The 25,587-nt window shown below is 44.9% G+C and overlaps 1 protein-coding gene across 3 annotated transcripts in view; it reads left to right on the forward strand.

Annotated features, from left to right (window-relative positions):
- The window catches only part of NFKB2 (nuclear factor kappa B subunit 2), a 49,824-nt gene that overhangs the window by 5,559 nt on the left and 18,678 nt on the right, over positions 1-25,587 (forward strand). For 2 of the 3 annotated variants that reach the window (XM_081953759.1, XM_081953758.1), the window contains exons 6-12: positions 10,197-10,348; positions 11,464-11,570; positions 12,441-12,602; positions 13,675-13,779; positions 16,013-16,098; positions 20,985-21,123; positions 21,216-21,335. In XM_081953759.1, the coding sequence (XP_081809885.1) occupies positions 10,197-10,348; positions 11,464-11,570; positions 12,441-12,602; positions 13,675-13,779; positions 16,013-16,098; positions 20,985-21,123; positions 21,216-21,335 (871 nt within the window). The remainder of the gene's footprint in view (positions 1-10,196; positions 10,349-11,463; positions 11,571-12,440; positions 12,603-13,674; positions 13,780-16,012; positions 16,099-20,984; positions 21,124-21,215; positions 21,336-25,587) is intronic. The other variant, XM_081953760.1, reaches the window with a different exon arrangement.

The following is a 25,587-nucleotide window of genomic DNA, read 5'->3' on the forward strand; positions in this document are numbered from 1 at the left end:
CTACCAGTTTGGACCAGTTCAGCCGAACCGGTAGTGGTTTGGCAGCCTGGGTCGATGGAACCGGCAGCAACCCAGGCCTGCCACGCCCCTGAACTGGTTCTCCAGGTGGCGCTGTAGGCGACGCCATCTTGATTTTTGCTTCTGCGCATAGCCATTTCCAACAAGTAGTGACTGCCGGAACCCACTCCCGGTACAAAAGGTCAATAAAGTAATTATTTTTGATACACTTTTCAATACTTTTAAGTTTGTATAACATTATACCTGGTTGTTATAGATAACTGAAGTAAAAGCATCTATTTTTACAGTGTTAGTCTTGGGCCTTAAATCTACCACTCGCGGTAACAGACTTTTGATTTCAGAGCAACTGAACATTTGTTCTGTAGGAATAGAAAATTTTGATTTGGCTAAATTCTGCACTAGACTGGTCTTGTAACCATGGAAAGAGAGCACCCAGGGACAAAAAGGAAGAGCGTGTTGTGAAGCCATGGTTATTATGGTATATTTTACTCTTATGGAAGGCAGGGACGCGGTGGCTCAGGGGCTAAGACGCTGACTTTGTCGATCAGAAAGGTCGGCAGTTTGACAGTTCGAGTCCCTAGTGCCACGGAATGGAGTGAGCTCCCGTTACTTGTTCCAGCTTCTTCCAACCTAGCAGTTCGAAAGCATGTAAAAATGCAAGTAGAAAGATAGGGACCACCTTTGCTGGGAAGGTAACAGAGTTCTGTGTGCCTTCGGTGTTTAGTCATGCTAGCCACATGACCATGGAGAAGTCTTTGGACAGCGCTGGCTTTTTGGCTTTGAAACGGAGATGAGCACTGCCCCCTAGAGTCAGGAACGACAAGCACATATGTGCGAGGAGAACCTTTACCTTTATGGAAGGCTTTTAGGAATTATTTTGGAACCTGTATCTTGCAATCAGAATTCTAAGTGAATTTTAAAATGTTGAGTTAATTAATCTTGGATCTTTTGGTAAGGGATCTAAATAACAAAAATAAAAATAATTTTTAAAATCAAATTACGATCATTTTTTAAAAACATGTATTCTAATTTGTGGAGTTTGTTTCAAGAAAGTTCCTCAAAAATAGCTGGGTGGAGTGTAACAAGAATTGTGTATAAAAGAAGCTTAAATAATGTGGCTAAAACATAAAAACATAATCCTAGATTAAATTAAAATCAAGAAAATTTATTAAACCAAAATGCAAACGTATGGAATTAACCAGACTGAAAAGACCATCTGTTTCTAACCATAAGTATTGTGTTTTTGGAGTATAAGATGCACCTTTCCCTTCCCCCCAAAAGAGGGTGAAAATTTGGGTGCGTCTTAAACACTGAATGTAGACCCACCCACCGGCCCCAACCCTTTGGCCTCTGCCTCCCAGCAATTTTCCTCTTTGTACCAAACGGCTTGCGAACAAACCTATAGCAATCCCTGTAACCTGTAACAGCTGATGATCTGGAGAATCATCAGCTGTTTCCTCCATGTGGCAAATTGCTGAGAGGCAGATTTTTTTCTCTTGTGCTAATCAGGCTGTTTGCTGCAAGGAGGTAAGTCAACAACTATAAATGCCTATAGAATGTTCAAATTATTAGACTTATTTTTTAAAGACTGCTTTATTATTATTCTAGACAATTTAGCAAAATGAAGAAGCTTTTTAAAATAAATGCTTCATCTGATGAGGCCCTGTGCTATTGTTTTAAAAAGTGCTATTCTTTTAAATAGCAGAGAATAACGTATACTTCCAGAAAGCACATCAATTTTAACAGCATCTGTACAAGTATAGTCTGAAATGTAACACTACAAACAGTGTATATTGTCTGTACTGTTTGTTGCAAGGAGGCAAATTGCTGAGAGGCAGAGGCAGATATTTTTCCCTTGTTTTCCTCCCCCAAATCTAGGTGTGTCGCATCTTATACTCCGAAAAATACAACAATTTTATTTTCACGTAATGTGAGCAGATCAGCAAGCCAGATAAACTAAGATATTTATTACACCCAAAGAATTTATCCATAAAAATAGCTGTTCAAACTAGCTTTGGGTATTTTGAGGCAAGCTAAATCAGAATTTGGAAATTGGTTATTTCGCTGTAGTATTTTTACCTTGTTGCTTACTTCTTTCATAAAGGCGAGTATGCTGAGTATGAGTATGCTGCTTGTCCATAACATGAACTGCCCAGAGTCTCCAAAGCGAGGGGTGGGAGGAGTCACATGTGGGTATTAACACGGCCCATTTGCCCAGAGACTGAGGTAAATTTGAGGCCACTCCTCTGCTTCCTCCTCCTGACTCCCCAGATTGACCTCAGTCTTCGGCCCAGAAGGAGTAACTTTCTGACTCTCCATTTGGTTTTAGAGGTTTTTCGTTGCTTTATATCTTTGTCCTTGTTCTTTTCCATTTGTGATTCCTCCCACCTCTCTCCTTGCGTCTCTGTGCTGTTTAACTTTTTTTCCTTCGCACAAGCCAGACTTGTTGCACCACAGGGGAGCCCCCAAGCCACTGGGCGGTTAAAGGGGAGGCTCAAGGCCGCGCGCCGGAGGGCGCTGTACCGCGCAACCCCTAACTCCATCGGCAGGGGTTGCGGAACGCTCCAGAGGCTCCTGAAGGAACGGCTCAATCGGAGCCAGCTTGGCATCGGGCCTCGTGGTTGGCGGTCGCCATTTTGGATGGTGGCCATCTTGGGACGCACATGGAGGGGCGCGGAGATTGGCGTGTTTGTTTCCAGCTGCCACAGGCGTCCAGAAGCACCGCTAGGAAGGAAAAGGATTTCTTCGGGCCTGTGCTCCGCCAGTAATCCGGGGAGGGCCCTTTGATTGGCGGTGGGCCGGCTTCTTCAGGCCACGGATCGGTAGCGTGGCAGCGGATAGCGCCGGTCAGAAGGAGCTCTGGACCGCGCACAGAAGCCAGGCCGGTTGTAATAGAGAGGAGGTGGGAAGGCCGCGACTGTAAGTAGAAGTGATGACGGAGGCTGCGAGGAGTGGGGGGGGCAGCTGCCCCTAGATCACCAGGGGATTCGGATCCAGGCGAGGAGATTCCCGTGGGACTACCCCTGTATCGAGGGGGAGGCTTACATCGAAGAAGGCCACCTCTAAATCTGCTAGGAAGAGAGCACCTAGCAAGGCGCCCCGCATTACCAGAGCGGCTGGCAGGAGGCTTAGGGAGGAGGTCAGCCCTTCCCCATCCAAGTCACATTCTCTTCTTCAGCCTTTACCCCTGCCAGAGGTCCAACTGGGTTCTCCAGGTTCCCCACGTGGCTCTGCGAGGGAAGTTAGCCCAATATCCCTGCCTCTGTCTCCAGCCCAGTCTTCAGGACACCGGGGAGACCCCTTTGGCCGCAGGGCAACGGTTTTTTCCAGGCCACGCTTGGCTCCTCAATCTGCTGAGCCACCCAGCTTTTCACCTGCTTATCCAGAGCTTTCTGGGGGTTTTCAGAATGTGATTGCCCGTGCCATTGCTCAGGGCATCTCATCGGGCATGCAGCATCAATTTCAAGCCTCTAGACGAAAATCTTCTCATGGTACCCCACGAGGTCATCCAGATCAACCCCAATCTTCTGCAGCTAGAGAGCGCAGATCAGATTCCCCTTCCACAGCTAGTGAGGGGTCTGGATTAGAGGGGCAGAAGGATGTAGCTTTCTCTGAGGATGAAGATTCCCAGGTTCCAGAGGCCCCTGCTATTGCTGGCTTGTTTCCTCCCTCCTTGTTTGGTTCCCTGCTTCGCAAGGCCAGGGCTACTGCAGACCTGGATAGCACCCCAGCTCCTTCTCAAGCTGCTACTGCCTCCACCTCCAGTGGGGGGACCAAGAAGGGCTCCTTTTATAAGCCACAGGTTGAAAAGGAAGAGATTCCTACACTTGATTTATTTATGGAGGTACTCAAATCTCAATGGGCAAAGCCTGGCACGTTTCCCACTCCAGGCAGTAATGATCGCAGGTTTTACAGTCTTAAGGCAACCTTCGCCCAAGCACCATAGATGTCCCGGTGGCTGGCCTGGCCTCCGCTTCCACGGTGATGACTGGTGATATTTCCAACTGTCTGAAGGCAGAAGAGAAGAAGGCGGAATTGGTTCTGCGCAAGACCTTTCAAGCCGTAATGTGGGCGATCAGGGTGGCGGTGGCTGCTTCATTTTTCAACAGATCCACTCTGCTTTGGCTGGAGCAGCTTCGCGATAGAACCCCCTGCGACTATTGCAAGACATCCAGAAACTGATGGCGGCCACTCAGTTTTCAGCTGACGCTACGCTGGATGCGGTCAAGTATTCTTCCAGGGCTCTTTCTTCAGTTGCCTCCAGGCACCTTCTCTGGCTGTGCAATTGGCAAGCAGAGTCTCAGGCAAAGTGGCATTTGGCGGGGGCAGAGTACACAGGGGACAAGCTGTTTGGAGCATCCCTTGACCCTATCCTTATCGAGGATAAGAACAAGCGCAAGGTCTTCCCCTCCACAACTAAGCGCTCTGACCAATGCCCTACGCCTTAACCCAGGAGGTCCTCCTACCGACCCCCTGAGCAGAACTTCCCACAGCCAAGGTATTCTGCGCCCAGATATCCCAGACGGGGGGATAGGCATTACCCTAGGGACAGATACTGGTACCAACAGCCGGAGTAGGCGTCCCTTTCGAGGAGGGAGGGGTGGCCGTTCCTTCCGCAGAAACAAGTGATTTGAGATCAGATCACCCGATCGGCGGGCGCCTTACCTTGTTTGCGGATTGCTGGGAGCGCATCACTACTGATGCATGGGTTCTTCACACAGTTGAGTTTGGTTTAAAGTTAAGAGTTTTGTTCCCATCCCCCAAATAAATTCTGTCTTTTCTCTTCCTCCAAGAATCTGGCAAAACGTTCCCTTATGCGCAAGGCCATTTGGCATTTGCTAGACATCAGGGCAGTGGAGTTAGTTCCGGAAGCGGAGAGAGGTTTAGGGTTTTATTCCAACCTGTTTGTTGTCCCTAAGAGTTCAGGGGGGTAGAGAGCTATCTTAGACCTCAAATTGTTAAACTCCAGACTGGTCTACCAGAAGTTTAAGATGGCCTCCCTCAAGTGCATCTTGGAGGGCATCAGACAGGGGGACTTCTTAGCCTCCATTGATCTCACAGAAGCCTACCTTCACATAATAATTGCACCGGACCATCGTAAATTCCTTAGGTTCGCCTATGGTGGAGTGCATTACCAATACAGGGCCCTTCCCTTTGGTTTGGCATCTGCCCCTAGAACCTTCACTAAGGTGTTAGCTGTAGCTGCAGGTCATCTTAGGTCCTTCCTAGTCCGGTTACATTGTTACCTAGATGACATTCTCGTGCTGGCCACTACTGCAGACCGAGCTAAGAGGGACTTGTGTCTTACAATTGCCACCCTGTGGTCCCTGGGGTTCTCGAACAATCTCAAGAAGAGACATCTAACCCCTACCACTAGGCTCCAGCATTTAGGGACCATCATTGACGCGGTGGCGTGTGAGATGTTTTTGTCACAGGAGCGTAGGGACAGTATTTTGGAATTGATCTGTGAGATCCACAAGACACGTTCTGTTCCCGTAGTCCTTCTCTCCAGGCTCCTGGGCAAGTTCATCTCCTGCATCGGGATAGTCCCTTGGGCTCACCTTCATGCCAGAGAGCTACAGTGGTTCCTGCTGCCGTACCAGAGAGGCGGAACGTGCGACACCCTCTTCAAGGTTCTGGTGCCACCACAGGTGTTTCTCTCCTTCCATTGGTGGACGTCCCCGGCGCTGGCCAAGGGTTCCCTTTTCAGGGAGCCGGACAGGTTGATCCTGACTACAGATGTGAATCTATTTGGCTGGGGGGCACACCTGCAGTCCCAGATAGCGCAGGGGAGGTGGATGCCCACGGATCTTCGGAATAACATCAACTGGCTGGAGCTCAGAGCGATTCACTTGGTGCTTTGGTACTTCAAGGAGGCGGTAGTCAGTCAGCATATCCTGGTCCTGACAGACAATGTGGCAGCCAAAGCCCATGTGAACAAGCAAGGGGGCATGCACTCCTTGGTGCTACGCAATGGAGCAGTTTGGCTGGGCAACTAGGCGGAACGGAATCTCTTATTGATTCGGGTGGAACACATCTCCAGGGTGGACAACCGACAGGCAGATTTGCTCAACAGTGAGACGGTGGACCACGGGGAGTGGCAGTTACATCCCAGCATCTTAGAGCAGATTGGTCAGAGATACGGTCGACCAACAGTGAATCTCTTTGCCACCCCGTCGAATGCCCAGGTTCCGAGGTTCATCTCACGGTTCCTAGCTCAAGGAGCTGTGGACGTCAACGCCTTTTGCTGCAGATGGCCGTGAGGCTTCCTTTACGCCTTCCCCCCCTTCCTCTCCTTCCCGGGGTTCTGAGGAAGCTAGTGCTAGAGAGGGCAGAAGTGATTCTGATAGCATCCCACTGTCCCCGGCGTCCCTGGTTTGTGGACCTAGTGGGTCTGTCAGTTCTACCTCATTGGAGGATTCCCAGGGAGGTGGTAGCTCTGTGCCAAGGAAGTCTGGATCATCCGGATCCAGAGTGGCTCCAACTAACCGCTTGGCGCTTGAGCGGGAGGCTTCCAGACGGAAGTCTACCACGCGCATCTACAATGCGACCTGGAGTTCCTTTGTAGTCTGGTGTAGGTCAGCCCAGGTAGAGCCGGCCTCGGCTTCAGTGCCACAAGTACTGGAGTTCCTCCAGGATGGGTTGGAGAAAGGTCTGGCTCCCAGTACCCTCAGAAGGCAGGTATCAGCCTTGGCCACAGTCATTGGGGGGGGGGGGTGTCTAGATCCTTATCCCAACATCCGGTCATAAAGAGATTTCTCAGAGGCACTGCTAACCTTCGGCCGCCAGTCATCCATCGGTTTCCCACCTGGGATCTTCCTACGGTACTCCAGGCTCTTACGGAGGCATCTTTCGAGCCTCTGAGGGAGGTATCCTTCCAACTCCTAATACTCAAGATGGTTTTCCTAGTAGCCATCACCTCTGCTAGGCGGGTGACTGAGATCAATGCCTTATCTGCCAGGGCGGATTTGTGCACCTTTCATGACAACAGGATGGTACTCAGGCTAGACCCTGCTTTCCTGCCCAAGGTCAACACCATTTTCCATAGGGCTCAGGAAGTGGTGCTTCCGGACTTCTGTCTGGCACCTTCCAGAGAAAGGGAAAGGTCCTGGCACCGCCTGGACGTCTGTAGGGCTCTGCGCATTTACCTCAAACACACAGCTTCCTTCAGGAAGTCGGAGGCGTTTTTCGTATCCTTCCAGCCTTCTTCCAGGGGGGCGAAGGTATCACCCGCCACCATAAGCAGGTGGATCAGGTTAGCTATCACTAAGGCCTATGAGGCATGGGGGATCCCGGTCCCAGAGGGCACCACGGTGCACTCTACCAGGAGTGCGGCTACCACTGTGGCCTGGGCTACCCAGGCGCCCATCGAGGATATTTGCAGGGCAGCCGCTTGGGTTTCGCCTTCTCCCTTCATTAAGCATTACTGGCTGGATGCCTCTGCGGAGGCATCATTTGGTAGGAGGGTTCTTCAAGGTGTGTTGGATACTCGGGGGGCTCAGGCCCAATGATTCCCTCCCATGGACATTTAGCTTTGCTATGTCCCACATGTGACTCCTTCCACACCTCGCTTTGGAGACTGTCAGTTGGTCTTACCTGAACGGCATGTCTAGAAGCGGTCATGGGAAGAGTCACTTCCCGCCCATTTGTGCACACCTGCACATGGGGGGGCCTGAGGGAGATTAATTGTTGGTCAGTCATGCCTGGGGGGAGTGAGTTGCTATCCTTTGTTCTTGTTCCCTTCCTTCCCAGGCTCTTCTTGGACTGGACCATGGGTTAATCTGGGGAGTCAGGAGGAGGAAGCAGAGGGAGTGGCCTCAAATTTACCTCAGTCTCTGGGCAAATGGGCCGTGTTAATACCCACATGTGACTCCTCCCACGACTGCTTCTAGACATGCAGTTCAGGAAAGACCAACTGACAGTTACTGGGGTAGTTATTTAATAAATAAGACAAATAAATAAAAATAATAAATGTTTTGGCTTACTAAACTAAGATTCATCTCTGTCTGCTGTATGCAAATCATGATTAATGGTGTGATATGGTCTGAATTGCTGTTAGTGGCTATTGATACAATGTTCCCAAACTGACTTTTGCTACTAACCATTTAAAGCAGTGTTTCTCAAACTTGGCGACTTTAAGTCCTGTGGACTTCAACTCCCAGAATTCCCCAGCCAGCTATGCTGGCTGGGGGATTCTGGGAGTTGAAGTCCACAGGACTTAAAGTCGCCAAGTTTGAGAAACACTGATTTAAAGCCTATTGTAGTCTATCTATGTCAGGGGTGTTAAACTCGATTTCATTGAGGGGGTGCGTCAGGATTGTATTTGACCTCAGGGGGCTGGGAGGTGGGGGGGGCATGGAACGTGATATGGCTAGAGGCGTGGCCATGGTAGGTATGACACAGAACTCGAGTGGGCAGCACCTGTGGTGCTAAGGCAGGACTTCCCTAAGACCCTCACTCACTCATTATAATCTCTTTCCTTCCTTCTCTTCCCTTCCCTTTCCTTCCTTTCCTTCTTTTTCCTTCTTTCACTCATTCTCTTCATTCTCCTTTCTTCTTCCTTTCCCTCTTGTCTTACTTTTCCTTCCTTGCTATTTCCTTCTTTTTGTCTTTCCTCTTTCCCTTTCTCCTTCCCTGTCCCTTCTTGCATGTTCAAATGCAAAAGGGCAAAAATTTCTCTTTTGGTTTCATTTTTAGTTTCTTTTGATAGCCCTCTGCCAGCGAAAACAGAGCTGGGGGGGGGCTGTGCGTGCCCCCCCTCCCCAAGGTCCATTTTTACTAGCAGAGGCACCGCGGGCCAGTCCTTTGCTGTTTCCAGACGTGTCCCATGGGCTGGATGTAAGCACCCAGTGGGCCGGATTCGGCCTCCGGGCCTTGAGTTTGATACCACTCATCTATGTTAATGAAACTTGATAGGTTTGTCTCATGAGCATAAATCAACTCAGTATAAACTACACATGGCAATATTTCTTTTTAAAGTTCCATGTACGTTTGAAGGATGTTTTCATAGAAAGATGAGGGGTGGGGGGTGTTTCCAAAGTTTTTTTTTTAATGCAACTTTACACATTATAAAAACAAAGTGTTGACTGGATCTTCCCTTTTACATCCATCCTCTCTTTTACATAATCCATTTTACATCACAGCTTAGTTTTCACTTTCAGCCAAATTATTTTCTTCCATTATTTTCCATTTCTTTTTTATATTCATTTTTTCTTAATACATCAATACCTTCAACTGCCCCTTCAAAAATTGCACCAAGTTATTGTTTCATATTTTTCTATTGGTCTATTTTACTATAAACAATATATATATATATATATATATATATATATATATATATATATATATATATATATATATATATATATATATATATATATATATATATATATATATATATATATATATATATATATATATATATATATATATATCCTCTAATAACGTTTTGACATAAAGAGCATTTCTTTCATTTTTTTCTACAATTAACAATATACGTTCTTTATTTCTTAATTAGTTGCATAACAATACTAATCATACTACTCAGGGTGAAATTCAGCAGGTTCTGACAGGTTCTGGAGAACCGGTAGCAGAAATTTTGAGTCGTTCAGAGAACTGGCAAATGCCACCTCTGGCTGGCCCCAGAGTGAGAAAGGAATGGAGATTTTGCAGTATCCTTCCCCTGGAGTGAGGTGGGAATGGAGATTTTACAGTATCCTTCCCCTGGGGTGGGGTGGCATGGGTTTTTTGCAGTATCCTTCCCCAGGAGTGAGGTGGGAATGGAGATTTGTATCCTTCCCCTGGAGTGTGGTGGCAATGGAGATTTTGCAATATCCTTCGCCCAGGAGTGAGGTGGGAATGGAGATTTTGCAGTATGCTTCCACTGTAATGGAGTAGGGATGGAGATATCCTCCCCCTGCCATGCCCACCAAGCCACACTAGACCCCCAAGCCATGCCCACAGAACCGGTAGTAAAAAAAAAATGCATTTCACCACTGATACTACTATTTCCTTTAATCTACTAATACTACCCGTTTCCCCCTTCTTCCTTTTTTATCCATTTTCTCCTGGGCTCTCAAGAATTCCACTTTTGATCATTTTTCTTCTTCTCCCCCTGATAGAAAGATGGCTTTTATGGAAGGACTTCCTTGACGTCATTTTGTATCATTTTATTTCAGATCTCTAATTATACTGGACTGGCTAGGATAGAGGTGGACTTGGTGACGCATACTGATCCTCCACAAGTGCATGCTCACAGCCTTGTGGGAAAACAGTGCAATGAAGCCGGCAACTGCATTATGATGGTGGGCCCAAAGGACATGACTGCCCAGTATGTATGACTTACTGATCAAGGAATGATGGTGGGGTTCAAAAGGCAAGATCTATTTCACGATAGCATTCTTCCCCCCGCCCCCCCCCCCAATGTGTTAGATTGGGTGGGTTGCAATATCTTATTTAATGAAAGCGGCAGCTTTCTGCCATTTTGCTCTGGCAAGGAAAATTCAGCACAAAAATATCCCCGATGTTTCGCTCCGTAAGACGCACCTAGGTTTAAAGTGTCAGGGTTCCGACGGAAACCCTAATTAATCCATGAGCCTTTAGCCAAGTTTCAAAGGAAATCCAGTGATTTAACAGGAGCAACATGTCAGTAGTTCCTGAGTGGAGTTAGCTCTGCCCCATGTGATTTATGGTCTAACCATGACCCTGTTTTCCCCCTCCTCCCAGTGGTGTCATAAATCACATTCTCCAACTGTTTCGCGGGCTGTAGATACCCCGCCTCTCAAGCTGGCTCTGGTAACCTGGTATACAATCTGGAGAAAAGTATGCAGGGAATGTGCTTCTGGTCGTGGCAGCTCCCCCCTCCTGCCTATGGCAACTTGAGAGCAGGCTAGGAGTGCTTTGCGAGTTGACATAGAGGAGGAAAACAAGGGCGGCAGGGGGCGTGGAATTACGCAGAGCCTGAGAGGACCACAGATAGGTGTCCTCTCATGTGCCAGCTCTGCCTATTGTCTCCTGCACTGCGGATAAGAGACAGGCTATGACAAAGACAGAAGAGGCAGGGTTCAGCACTATAAAAGGACCCCACCGCCGCAACCTGGTCTGTGACGCAATATTCGCTCCATAAGATGCACAGACATTTCCACCCCCTTAAGTGTGGTATCACCTCCATGGGTTTTAAAAAGATGGGCATGTAGCATTGGGCTTTACTTCCCTCCTAATTGGTTCTTTTTTAGCTCCCCAATGCCTTTTGGTTGCTGCTATATGATATACATATTTCCATCAGTAATGATAGGAAAAACTCTACATTTTAAATGTTTGGTGATTTGCCTTGTTGTTGTTGTTTTTTAACATGCTCATCTCAGTGTCTAGAATTTGAGCAGATGTGCTGCCCACTTAGACATTGTGATTGTCACTGCAAATAGTGGATAATTTGTCTTTTATCAGATTTAATAACCTAGGTGTGCTCCACGTGACTAAGAAAAACATGATGGAGGTCATCAAAGACAAACTTCAGATGCAGAAGATGCGAAACCGAATGCAGCCTCTAACAGGTGACTTTGAAACAGAAAATAAAAGCTTGGGGAGGATGGATTCTAGATATGATCACAGTCTTCTCTCCCTTCATAGCTTAGATAGAACGGATTATTGTGTTGTAGGCAATAATGGTTAAACTGAGACAATGCATTTATTTATTTTTCACATGTTAGCAGTCCTCTATTGGATCTTGCATAGAGTAAGGACATTGATCATAAAACATTTTTCCTGTCAGGTATTCTATACATGTTTGTTTTTCCCCCACCCTCTCTCTCTCCCTCCCTTTTTCTTTTCTTTCATAAGTTTTTTTCCCCTAAGCAGAAATAGTAAATAAAACTATATTTCAGAGCAAAGCATTTTTTCTGGCCTGATTATATATATAATCTTCAATTTGATTCACAGTATGGAACTGGTAAAAACTTAATAGCTCCAAGTCCTAACCAAGGACCTAAGAGCTGTTAAGGTAGTCGTTGTCGTCTTTGTCTTCTCCTTCTCCTCCTCCTCCTCCTCTGTTTTCTTCTTTGCTCTACCAGCATAAGAATAGCATAAAGTGGCACTAAAAAGAAATGATGCCTATTTTGATTTTTTCCAAGCCTTTCAGCATGATGGAAGGGAGATGGGTGGGCGTGCTATAGCGTCCTTGTGGTCGGTCATAAGGGCGAATGACTGTGGGGGCGTTGCAAAATGTGTAACTTTGAAACAGATCTATCTTTAGCTTTTGGGGTGTGCATTGTAACTTCGAACGTTCGTTAAATGGCCTGTCGTATCTCGAGGATTGCCGGTATTCAGATAAATACTTTACGTGTGATTTTAGCATCTAGAGGAAATTTTGCTTTGATGTGGATGCCGGTTTGTTCGTAGTATTTATAACTTAGCATCTGTTTTAGCAGAATCTGAGCAAGAATCGATTGAACAAGAGGCAAAAGAGCTGAAGAAGACAATGGATCTCAGCATTGTTCGTTTACGCTTCAACGCCTATCTTCGTGATAGTAATGGAAACTTCACTTTAGCATTAAACCCAGTTATTTCCGACCCCATTCATGATAGCAGTAAGTTTAACTTTTGATCCATAGGCGCGTTTGACATGATTTAAGGGTATCTACTATAACAGTGTTGGGGAACCTTTTGGGCACCGAGTGATGATCTTCCGGTTTCCGGCACACCACCTGGTCTTCTGGTTTTTGGCATGCATGCGCGTGAAGACCAGCTGGCCGATGCAGATGGGCATGCCAGAAACCAGAATATCATCTTCCTGACACGCGTATGCGCACCAGGTGGCTGCTCTTCCGGTGGCACTCCCACACGTGTGAAAACCAGCAGGCCAACGCACCAGAATCCGAAAGCGCAACCGGTGACGGCTTGCATGCCCAGAGAGATGGCTCTGTGTGCCACTTCCGGCACGCATGCCATAGGCCCACTTGATCGTCGGAGCGAACCAGTTCTCTCCCAGTTAATCGTCGGAGCTACCAGTTTGTTCGAACCAGTCCGAACTGGTAGAATCCCATCCCTGGAAACGTTCCTCTACCCTGATCTTCATATCAGAGTTCTGACAGAAGAGTTTCGTATTTTTTCATATTTTATTTTTCTTGCCTCCTTCTGAATGCCTCCAGAACCTACCACAAATTGAAATATCAACCTTTCCACTAATGTTCTATTGTCAGGTTTCCGACAGATGCCCTAATGAACTTACGAGCCTTGAGCCAAGCCTCAAAAGTAATCCAGTCATTTATTAGGAACAACATCTCGGCAATACCTGCATGGAGTCAGATATAACCTGTTAAATTATGGCTGAACTTTACCCCGTTTCTCCCCTCTCCTCAGTCTGTGTCATAAATCACGTTTGCGAGGTGCTGCAGTAGGTTGTAAAATTCCACGCCTCCCAAGCCTACTGTAGTAATCTGAGATCTGACTCTAGCCGAAGGTATGCATGGAATTCTTTCCCCGCTTTCCTCCAATGACAACTTGATAACAGATGTGGAAATGCTTTACAAGTTCACATCTATATTCTTCACTGTCTATTAAAATCAGCCAAAATTGTAAGCCTTATGATGACGTTTTCTTAGTTGTACAATTGTCCCAGAAACAATTTTATACATCACTGAATTTTTTTTTATTCTACAGAGTCTCCTGGAGCTTCCAACCTAAAAATATCTCGGATGGATAAGACCGCAGGCTCAGTGCGAGGTGGAGATGAAGTATATTTGCTATGTGATAAAGTCCAGAAAGGTAAGTACCATATTTAATCCTACTTATTTTTGGCATTGTTCTTTCACTTCTGAAATGGATACATTTTTTTTTCTTTTTAGAAATGTGCGTTTGATTTCCTTTGTCCTTGAGAATGAAATTGCCATTTCCAAAATGTATTAGGCTTCAGTAAATTATTTTTAGAAGAATTTGGGAATTCTGCCTCCTTCCAAATTTTAAGACTGCATGATTCTATTTTTTTCATAGCAGTTTGTCTTGCTCTGAAATAGTAATTAGCATGAACCAATCGTCTACTTTTTATTAATAAGCATAATCCCAAATTTATCATATAAAATAAAATAAATGAGAAAACAGATTGAAGTCTACGACTATGATAGAATAAAATAACTCTGCTAAATATATGCAACCAATGAATTTAAACTATAATATAATAAAATATTAAGCCAGAGTAACAAGGCCAGCAAGAGGTATGGTATACAGATCCAGTTAAAAGCAGATGTATAAGGCAGTTTTACCAAGGGACTCAACAAGATTTATACTTTCTGGACAATCACAAAAGCTACCCCATTTAAAACACATTGTAATAATCCAGTCTGGACATTACCAGTTGAAGTATTGCAGTGGTACCTTGGTACTCATCCTTAATTGGTCCAGGAAGTGCGATGAGGACTAAAAATGATGAGTGCCAAAAGGCCACTTCATGCTCTCGGGAAGCCTCTGACCTAGGCTTCCCAAGACCATGAAGCAAACTCCTTGTCCGGACAAAACCACCTTTTATTAATTTACTGTGAATTCTTCTCATTCACATCCAGCAAAGTTTTTCAAGGGAGGATTTACAGTTACAGTCCTTATCTGGCTTGGAGAGCTGCCAGGCCTATATCTGCAAATCTCAGAGAGTCACGAACCAATTAAGTGAACTAATTGTCTCTTGCAAACTCCACTCCCCTTTCACTCCTCTTTTATTCCCTCTGGGAGGAGCCATTCATTGTCCATCTGTGGCCTTACTCCCAAGTTGACCCCTGTTCTTTAGCTTCATCTGGCAACTCTGCGAATGCGCACATTGAGAACAGGCTCCAGCTGTTCGTCTCCCTCATTGATGTCTGACTCTGAAGGCAGCTGATAACTGGCATATGGCTCTGGCCCCATCTCTGCCTCTGACACAGAGCCATCATCAGAGCCTTCCCCAGACTCCAGGACTGGCCCAGGTTCCTCCCTGACCTCCTCACTATCTGAATCTACTGCCAATTCTGCTGGCTGCCGGCGGGCACAACACACGTGACTTAACATGTGACCCTTTGTTTCAGCTGGGAAAGATTTCCTATCTGTTCCTTTTAGTATCTCAGTGACCTTCCCACCATGGCCAACTTCCTGTCCACCTTCTGTGGCTGTTTTCTTCTTCCTATTGCATCATGTTGATTACCACAAAAATGATGGGTAAAGGCACAACATATTTTGCTACAAAAGGTGTCAAGTATGAAATTCAATGAGCTTTGATGCTGTCGAGTACTGAGGTACCACTGCATTTTGACATATGGCTCCTTCAGAGGTGGGCTGCACATACGTTAACAAGCAGTTCTCCAGAAATGTGAGTGTGTGCGTCTCAACTGGTTTGCCTTCCTCACTTTCACGCGGCTTCAAACACACAGCAAATCTTCTCAGGCAGCCATGGTGAGTAGAGCAGGCGAGGCACGGCAATCAGCTGGGCTTTGTGGGTGGGGAACAAAGCCACCAGCCAGTGGTCGGAACTTCCGGTTTACTCAAAGCAATCCGACTAGGCAGCAGCTCACGTCTGGACTCGTTGCTAGGAACAATCATTGTTACCAAAGGAGCCGGTGCAGGGAGAAAACAATTTTTGTGATGTAAGACACTTGTATCCATTTCAAAAAGAAGTTCTTCAAATTGCACATTTACTCCATCAGAGGAAGAGGTACAATCTCATCTAGATTGTCATCAGTGTCCTTAAATTACTATGACATGACTGCGTTGTTTTTGACTTATCAAAACGTGATACGATTTGGCTCATTTTTTGCCATCATCTAGTCTACATTTCTCTTAACTTGCATGATATGGAGGAACACTATGAGAAGTCCATCAACTACCTGATAGCATCTCACCCAATATCTCTTAAACTTTGCATGATCGACAATATATCATAAATTTATCAATGTCGTAATATAATAGTAAATGGGACAAAGTGGAGTTGGAATAAGTATTAATAGTCCAATGTTACCATTTCTTTTGCCTTTTCTGTTAGATGATATTGAGGTGCGTTTTTATGAAGATGATGAGAATGGTTGGCAGGCCTTTGGAGATTTCTCCCCCACGGATGTGCATAAACAGGTATTGATTGATTCAATCATGAGAGCCAGTTTTGAGTGGTAGACTAAAGACATATTCTGTAGAGTGACTTTTTGTATTGCAGTAGATCAAAGACATTTTATTTTATCACATTCTAATCCTTATAAAGGTAAGACATGGTGGCTCAGTGGCTAAGACGCTGAGCTTGTCAATCAGGAAAGTTGGCAGTTCGGCGGTTTGAATCCCTAGCACCGCATAACAGAGCAAGCTCCCGTTACTTGTCCCAGCTTCTGCCAACCTAGCAGTTCGAAAGCATCCAAGTAGAAAAATAGGAACCACCTTTGATGGGAAGGAACAGTGTTCTGTGCGCCTTCGGCATTTAATCATGCCGGCCACATGACCACAGAGATGTCTTTGGAGAGTGCTGGGTCTTCGGCTTTGAAATGGAGATGAGTGCTGCCCCCTAGAGTTGGGAACGACTAGCACATATGTGTGAGGGGAACCTTTACTTTTACCTTAATCCTTATAAATATAAAGACCAACATCCAATGGGGAAAGCAAAGGATTTTAGAAATGAACCACTGACTTAAAAACTGGTGGTGTCAACGGAACTTCAGCTTTCTAGATCATAGCCTGTATTACCAACATGAAGAGCTACTGGCAAGGAATGGAGTAACCTCACAAGAACTGGAAAGAATATATTCAGAAAACAACTGGCTCATCTTATCAAAAGAGCTTTAAACTAAAATTGAGGTAGGGAGAGGGACCAATCTTCACGACCTTTAGACCCTAATTCCAAGCAAAAACCACTAGATAACCAATCACATAAGGAGTAAAGAGAAAAAAGTAATATTAATTTTTAAAAAACCATAATAAAATAGAGAATGATGGAAAGGATGGAAACCCCAGTTACAGAGTAGGATATGTAAGACACATACCCAGGACCCATAAAGGACTCAAATGCCTGCACACTAACGCTCAACATTTAGGGAATAAACAGGGTGAACTTGAAGTATTAGTACACCAAGGCAGATATGATATAGTTGCCATTATTGAAACTTGGTGGGATGTAACTCATGACTAGAATATACTGACAGAAGGATACAAACTAATCAAAACTAAGAAAAAAGAAGGTGGAGTTGCTTTAGAGATCACTACATCTCTACATAAATACACAAAACCAAGGATGAAAATCTCCTAGAATCCACATGGGTCAATATAAAAGGGGGGAAATGACATTGCTATACTACAGACCACCCAACCAAGCAGAAGAATTAGATAAACTCTTTGCTAATCAATTTACATATGTATGTAGAAACATACCACAGTAGTAATGAGAAACTTTAACTACTGTGATCAGCTGGGAGACGAACTCTGGAGCAAGTGGGAGATCGAACAGATTCTTAACCAACTTAACTGACAACTTTGTCTTTATTTATTTTTATTTATTATTCACACTTATAGACCGCCCCCTCTCCCGGAGAGGACTCGGGGCGGTGTACAGTCACTAAAATACGTTGTAAAATATATACATAAACAATTAAATTAATACTGGTGAAGGAGGTTGTGAGACTGTAATAGAATAATAAATATAATACGTTAAAAGCCTATAAAACCCCAAACCCAATTAAAATAAATAAATCCCGGGAGGTAAAACTAAGAAAGTGCCAGGCCAGCTGATTGAAATAGGTGAGTCTTTAACTTTTGCCGGAAGGAACGGAGGTCGGTGGTAGTTCGGATGTCTGGGGGGAGGTCATTCCAGAGGGTTGGGCCCATCACAGAGAAGGATCTGCTCCTAGGTGTCGCCCGCTGGCATTGCCTAGCAGACGGCACCAGGAGGAGCCCCTCCCTGTGTGAGCGGATAGGTCGCAGGGACGTGTGTGGTAGGATGCGATCCTGCAGATAACTAGGTCCTCTGCCATGGAGCGCTTTAAAGATGGTAATCAATACCTTGAAACGCACCCGAAAGGCTACAGGTAGCCAGTGCAGCTCGCGCAGGAGAGGTGTTACGTGGGAGTAACGGGTACTTCCCATAATAACCCGCGCGGCTGCGTTCTGAACTAGCTGCAGTCTCCGGATGCGTCCCAAGGGAAGCCCCATGTAGAGGGCATTGCAGTAGTCCAGGCGAGACGTCACCAGCGCATGAGTGACCGTGCGCAGGGCACTCCGGTCCAGTAGGGGGCGCAATTGGTGCACCAGGCGAACCTGGTGGAATGCCCCCCTTGCCACGGCTGCCACATGTCATCCAAAAGGTAGAGGAGGGAACTATGGGAAAAATTATACTAGACCTAATTTTTACTAATAGAGAGAGGTGATAGAGGGAGTTGAAGTTGCTGGAACCGTGGGCAAGGGTGACCATGTCATAGTGGAATTCAATAGAATGCAAACACCAACAATAGAATATAATCCAACCAGTGTCTTAAACTTTAAAGGAGTTGATTTTAAGAAACTCTGAGAGAGCCTAAGCAAAATTTCATGGATAAAAATTCTAAAGGGGAAAACAATTCAAGAACCATGGGAAACACTGTAACAACATGATCATAAAAGCCCAGTCCAACACAATACAACAGAAAAAAAACACAGGAAATCCAAGAAGAAACCAGCATGGTTGCAGACAGAACTCTGATAAACTGAAAGACATAAAGGATAAGTAGAAAAAATAGAAAGAGGGACACATAACTAAGGCAGAATATCAACAGATAGCCCTAATATACACAAACTCTTTCAATGACCTGCCAGATTTACAACAAGCTGATATCCAAAGATTGGATGATTTGACATAAATTCTAGTGGCAAGCCGTAAAGCAGTTTACATGTTTAATTGATCTGATTTCACCAACTATCCAAGACAACTGCCTCCACTTTGAGAAAAGACTTGTCAGCATAGCAGCCTATTCCTTTGATGTGCGGAATCCAGATCTCCATATCATCAATATAGGGTACTGTGAAGCAGATTCAAATCCCTCCATTCTGCCCCCTGTCAAAGCACAACATGCAGAAATGTCCTAGAATAATAACCCAACATGAAGACTACACGTTGACTGCACTTGGTTAGCCAAATACGATGGTGGTGATGCTATCTATCATACAATTTTTATCTTACCGAAAACTAGGCTGTGATCTACTTTGTCAAATCTCCATACCATCAATACAGAATCTCTGGGATTTGTTTGACTTGTTTTACAGTCCTCCTGGATTAATAAGATTTACCAAGTATTTGTTCAGTGACCATTTGAAATTATGAGTGCTGAAAAAATAATTTTACAGCCCATTTATGACTATTTATGCAGTAGAATCTTTAGGGAGGTAACAGAATAACAGAGTTGGAAGGGACCTTGGAGGTCTTCTAGTCCAACCCCCTGCTCAGGTAGGAAACTCATACCATTTCAGACAAATGGTTGTCCAATCTCTTCTTAAAATCTTCCAGTGTCAGAGCATTCACAACTTCTGGAGGCAAGTTGTTCCATTAATTAGTTGTTCTAACTGTCAGGAAATTTCTCCTTTGTTCTAGGTTGCTTCTCTCCTTGATTAGTTTCCATCCAACCTTTTCAGTGACATGGTCACCATTACAATCAATATGCATGCTCTGTGCCTAACTTTTTTTTAAATCCCCCCTTGCAGAGAGATTGGAGAGAAAGAGATTATGAGAGAATAAGCTGCTTGATCTTTTACACATTGAAAGCAGTACGAGTGCACTGGTAGTCCAGGGTTGTGAACTGTGGGCGCATTGCGCAAACAGCTTACAGTACATTTGCAGCCTCCTAATTGTGGAGCAGAGGGATTGGAGAGAAAAAGGTCCAAATGAGCAACCTGTTTCTATTGTACTCTTGGCTCACAGCCTGGGCTTTGGTGTGATTGTATTGCTTAAGATGCGTACCAGACAATACGCAGACACTGGAATGTTCCAAGAGGGAATGAAGAAGTATATAGGAAGCAAACAAAAGCAATAGGTGTGAAACTGAGTGGTCTTGTCTCTTTCCAGCTGAAAAGCATAGTTGCTCTCATGTGAATTACTACTTAGTGACCACTTTGCTTAGTGGCAGAGATGCTGGTCCCAATTAAAGATAGTTATGCCAGGAATACCCGTGTAAACTCATTTATTTTTGCCATTATATGCACATAGGAAAAAAGATGAACAATTGAGTTTATGTGTTGCCAGAATATGTGACACCGTATTTTTCGGAGTATAAGACGCACCTTTTCCCCGCCTAAAAGAGGGTGAAAATTTGGGTGCACCTTGTACACTGAATGTAGCCCCGCTCACCTACCAGCCCCCACACTTTGGCCTCTGCCTCCCAGCAATTTACCTCCTTGCAGTAAATGGAGAAAATGAGGTGGCAATAGGCTATGGCAATCCCTGCAGCCTGAAACAGCTGATGTTTGGGAGGTCCATGCTGAAATTGAAAGTGAAACTTGCTGTTTGCTGCAAGGAGGCAAATTGCTGGGAGGCAGGGGCAGTTTTTTTTTTCTTGTGCTAATCAGGCTGTTTGCCATTTGCTGCAAGGAGGCAAGTCAATAACTATACGTAAATGCCTATAGAATGTTCAAGTTATTAGACTTATTTTTTTAAAGACTGCTTTATTATTGTTCTAGACAACAAAATGAAGAACCTTTTTTAAATAAATCCTTGATCTGAAGAGGCCCAGTGCTATTGTATCTCCTTTTAAATAGCAGAGAATAACTACATTCCAGAAAGCACATCAATTTTAACAGCATCTGTACAAGTATAGTCTGAAATGTAACACTAAAAAGTGCATATTGTCTGTACTGTTTGCTGTTTGTTGCAAGGAGGCAAATTGCTGGGAGGCAGATTTTTTCCCCTTGTTTTCCTCCCCAAAAGCTAGGTGTTTATTATACTTCGGAGTGCCTTATACTCCGAAAAATACGGTATGTGATTGCACTAACCCCATGTCTTGTTGTCCTTGCAGTATGCCATTGTCTTCCGTACTCCGCCTTATCACAAGACAAAAATAGATCGTCCAGTCACTGTGTTCCTTCAGCTGAAGCGCAAGCGAGGGGGTGATGTGAGTGACTCCAAGCAGTTTACATACTACCCAGTGGTAGAAGGTACAGGGCACCCCATGCGATGTGCTACTTTCGGTGTTTTAACAGGGTGGCAGGGCATGTCATTGATGATTCTTCTGTATCTTTGGCTGCAGATAAGGAAGAAGTAGAAAGGAAGCGTAAGAAGTTCCTACCCCAGTTCCCCCAGCACTTTGGTGGCGGTGCGCCTATGGGTGGCGCTGGTGGCGGAGCCGGTGGATTTGGTTCTAATGGAGGTAAACGTTAACACTTAATAGGACTTTGTGGGTTTTAATTTTTTAAATAGTCTGCTGCAATTTAACTTGAAATCAAAGGCTTTTTATTGTAGCTGTGTAAAGCACACATCATGTTCAAACTGTTTTGCACTGGAAACACTCTTTTTAACCTTAAATCTTTACAAAAGTGTTTGTCATGGTTCCAAGTAAGACCCCCAACGAAATAAGACTCCGACGCTTGAGATTCCTCAAGGTTCCAATTTAATTAGAGATGTCATATTGGCACATCTGGGAAAACCCAAATATGAAAGCTTCCAGGTTTTCCCCATCCAAGTGAAAGTCCAAGTCCCTGTCCAGCACCCACATGTCCATCACATGGTCCAATCAAGCACCGTCCCAACAGGAAATGCCTCCCAGTCACACCACTCCAGGCGCAGGGCAAGATGACCTTAACTCTCTGAGAAAGGAATGTTATTTTGACTTATATCTCCCATACTCCATATAATCCCCCCTCCCAGTTTCCCAAGCATTATATATGGCAATTCAAAAGAAGATGGCTTCCAGGCCTGACAGTGTTCTCATACTATTCTGCTTTTCTGGTGGGTTCTAAACCACTGGTGAGGTTGGAACTACCTTGAAATGTCCCATTCAATGAACTTGACTTTTTTTTTTTGCACACCTCTACTTTCAGTGTTAAAACTCTCCCCGTGATGACGAACCTATGGCACGTGTGCCCCAAGAGGCCCGCAAAGCCATGTCACCTGGCGCGTGTGGCCTTGCCTGTTTGTCTTCTGGGTTTCAGGTGCACTGTCCATTGCGTGTGTGGCAGTGCAGAAAACCCGTGTGCATATGTGTGCTGGCCAGCTGATTGTTGGGTGCGCACAGGGGTAGGTTCCTGCCAGTTCTAACCTCTTCTATAGAAGAGGTTCCACAAATCTACAGTGCCGTTTAGAACCGGTTCCAGCTCCCTCCCCCCATCTGCACATCATCAAGATGGAGAGCGAGAGGAGGAATTCTGTGAATTGAAGTCCACAAGTCTTAAAGCTGTCAGGTTTGAACACCCCTGGGTTTTTTTTTCTAAAAGGTTAGGGGTGCAAGGGTCTTGTAACTTGACAGCTTTTAGACTTGCGTGCTTCAAATGCCAGAGTTCCTGAGCCAACATGACTGGAGGAGGAATTCTGGGAGTTGAAGTCCACAAGTCTTAAATCTGTCAAGTTTGAACACCCCTGGGGTTCTTTTTTTCTAAAGGGTTAAGGGTGCAAGGGTCTTTTAAGTTGACAGCTTTAAGACTTGCGTGCTTCAAATGCCAGAGTTTCTGAGCCAACGTTTTGGTTGTTTAATGTTGTTAAGTGAGTTTCACCACATTTTACAAGTTGGCCATGCCGACCCAGTCACATGGCCAGCAAGCCACTCCCACAAGGCAGGCCACACCAACAGAAGAGGTTCTAAAAAATTTAGAAACCCACCATTGGGTGAGCATGCACGTCAGAACCTGGGAGGTTGGCTTTTCCACAGCGTGATCCCTTCGCTGGTGCGGCAGTGCTGAAAACCAGCCTGCGCATGTGTGCTGGCCAGCTGATCGTCGGACACACATGTGCGCTAGAACCTGGAAGCCTGGTTTTTCCGGAGCGCGGCCCCAATGAGTTCATGCACATGATGTTTCTGTGTGACCTTTTTGGCACTCGGTGCCAAAAAGGTTCACCATCACTGAACTATCCAGTTGCTTCTAGTATGTTACAATACTGAATAATTTTCTTTAAAATACAAATACCAACTGTCTAATTTTGGTTGTTGAATGGGGAAAGCGTGATTTTTGAGATAGCTTCTCAGATCGTCCACTTCCTTTTGAATACTTTGTTAATAAGAACATTGGATGTCAGATATTTTGCTGAAATCAACTTATTTTGTTTAGAAACTAACTTGCATTTCTACTCCATTCTACTGCCGATAGCTCAGAGTGAATATTGTATTTTTTTTAATTTACACTATTTTCACAATCTATTAGGACAATTATCTGATCAAGAAAATGAAATAATGGCAATTTCTTAAGAAAGCTGTAATTATGTTTGATCTTTATGATTATCATGATTTGCCCTAGAAAATTTTCAGGTAATATCAGAATAATAGAAGTATAATAGCCAGCTTTTTATCTTTTACCCCTTTTTGAACATTGGGATACTATTTCCATTCCTCATGTTGTCTGGTCTTTTTCCATATCAAAGATTTAGCTGTCCTGTCCTACTTTACTTCCACTTCGGTATGCATTGCATCCTCTTCTTTAAATCATTTAATAAAAATATTTGTTGCTGCCTCTACTGAAGGAAAAGGCTTATGAGCACATATTGAGGATGAAATACGTAAAGTTTTGCAGATCTTAGTGTTGTCTTAAGCTTGTTGTTTCCTTGCAGACATTTCATTACCCAAATTGGTAACAGTGATTTCCTTCAGTGGAATTTGCCCCCTGTTTGATAAGAGAATGTCTTGTCCTACCGATGTTGCTGGGGGGGTCTGGTTTTCTCTTTGATAATTCCTTATTTACCGTATTTTTCGGAATATAAGTTGCTCCGAAGTATAAGAGTCACCTAGCTTTTGGGGAGGAAAACAAGGGGGAAAATCTACTTCTGCCTCCCAGCAATTTGCCTCCTTGCAGCAAACAGCAAACAGTACAGACAATATGCACTTTTTAGTGTTACATTTCAGACTATACTTGTACAGATGCTGTTAAAATTGATGTGGCTTTCTGGAAATATACATTATTCTCTGCTATTTAAAAGAAGATACAATAGCACTGGGCCTCTTCAGATCAAGCATTTATTTTAAAAGGCTTTTTCATTTTGTTGTCTAGAACAATAATAAAGCAGCCTTTAAAAAATAAGTCTAATAATTTGAACATTCTATGGGCATTTATAGTTATTGACTTGGTTTGGTTTGGTTTTATTGGACTTATATGCTGCCCTTCTCCCAAAGGACTCAGGGCGGCATACAACAAAAAACACATATGACAAAAGTTTTAAAAAATTAAACAGGAAATCCAATAACCTTCAATTGACAATTTAAATTAAATTTAGGATTAAATTAAAACTAACAATTTAAAATTAATAATTAATTTATTCTATTCTGGCCAGGCCGGCTTGCTGAAAAAGCCAACTTTTTAGGGCACGCCGGAAGGACCGGAGGTCGGGGATTATGCGAAGCTCCGAGGATAGCTCATTCCAAAGGGAAGGCGCTCCCACAGAGAATGCTCTCCCCCTGGGGGTCGCCAGCCGACACTGCCTGGCTGACGGCACCCTGAGGAGGCCACCTCTGTGGGATTGTACTGGATGGTAGGAGGCTACCGGTGGCAGTAGGTGGTCTCGTGAAGTACCCTGGGCCTAAGCCATGGAGCGCTTTAAAGATCATAATTAACATCGTGAATCGCACCCGGAAAACAACCGGCAACCAGTGTAGGCCACCTAATGGGTGTAACATGGGAGCACCTAGGTACCCCCATGACAACTCGCGTGGCCGCATTCTGGACCAGCTGAAGCCTCCGGATGCTCTTCAAGGACAGCCCCATGTAGAGAGTGTTACAGTAGTCCAGGCGAGAAAGAACGAGGGCATGAGTGACTGTGCACAGGGCATCCCGATCCAGGAAGGAGTGCAACTGGCGTATCAGGCAAACTTGGTAGAAGGCCCCCCTGGTCACGGCCGTAAGATGTTCTTCTAAACTAAGCCGCGTATCCAGGAGGACTCCCAGATTGCGGGCCCTCTCTGAGGGGGCTAAAATTTCTCCCCCTATCCTCAAAGATGGTACATGATGCACAAATCGGGATGATGGGAACCACAGCCACTCATTCTTGGAGGGATTAAGCTTGAGCCTGTTCGTCCTCCTTGCAGCAAACAGCAAACAACCTGTTTCAGTTTAGCCTGATTAGAAGAAAAAAAATTCTGCCTCTGCCTCCCAGCAATTTGCTTCCTTGCAGCAAACAGCAAGTTTCACTTTCAATTTCAGTTTGGGCCTCCCCATGATCTGCTGTTTCAGGCTGCAGGGATTTCCATAGCCTATTAGCGCCCCATTTTGTCCGTTTGCTGGAAGGAGGTAAATTGCTGGGAGGCAGAGTCCAAAGGGTAGGGGCCGGTGGGTGGGTGGGGCTATATTCGGTGTATAAGACGCACCCAAATTTTCACCCTCTTTTAGGAGGGAAAAAGATGGATCTTATACTCCAAAAAATACAGTAGATATTGTTTTCTGCTTGTTTCTTATTCTGATGTTGATTGATGGAGAGGATATGCT

The sequence above is a fragment of the Natrix helvetica genome (assembly GCF_964273705.1).
Source record: "Natrix helvetica genome assembly, chromosome: 5".
Taxonomy (NCBI): domain Eukaryota; kingdom Metazoa; phylum Chordata; class Lepidosauria; order Squamata; family Natricidae; genus Natrix; species Natrix helvetica.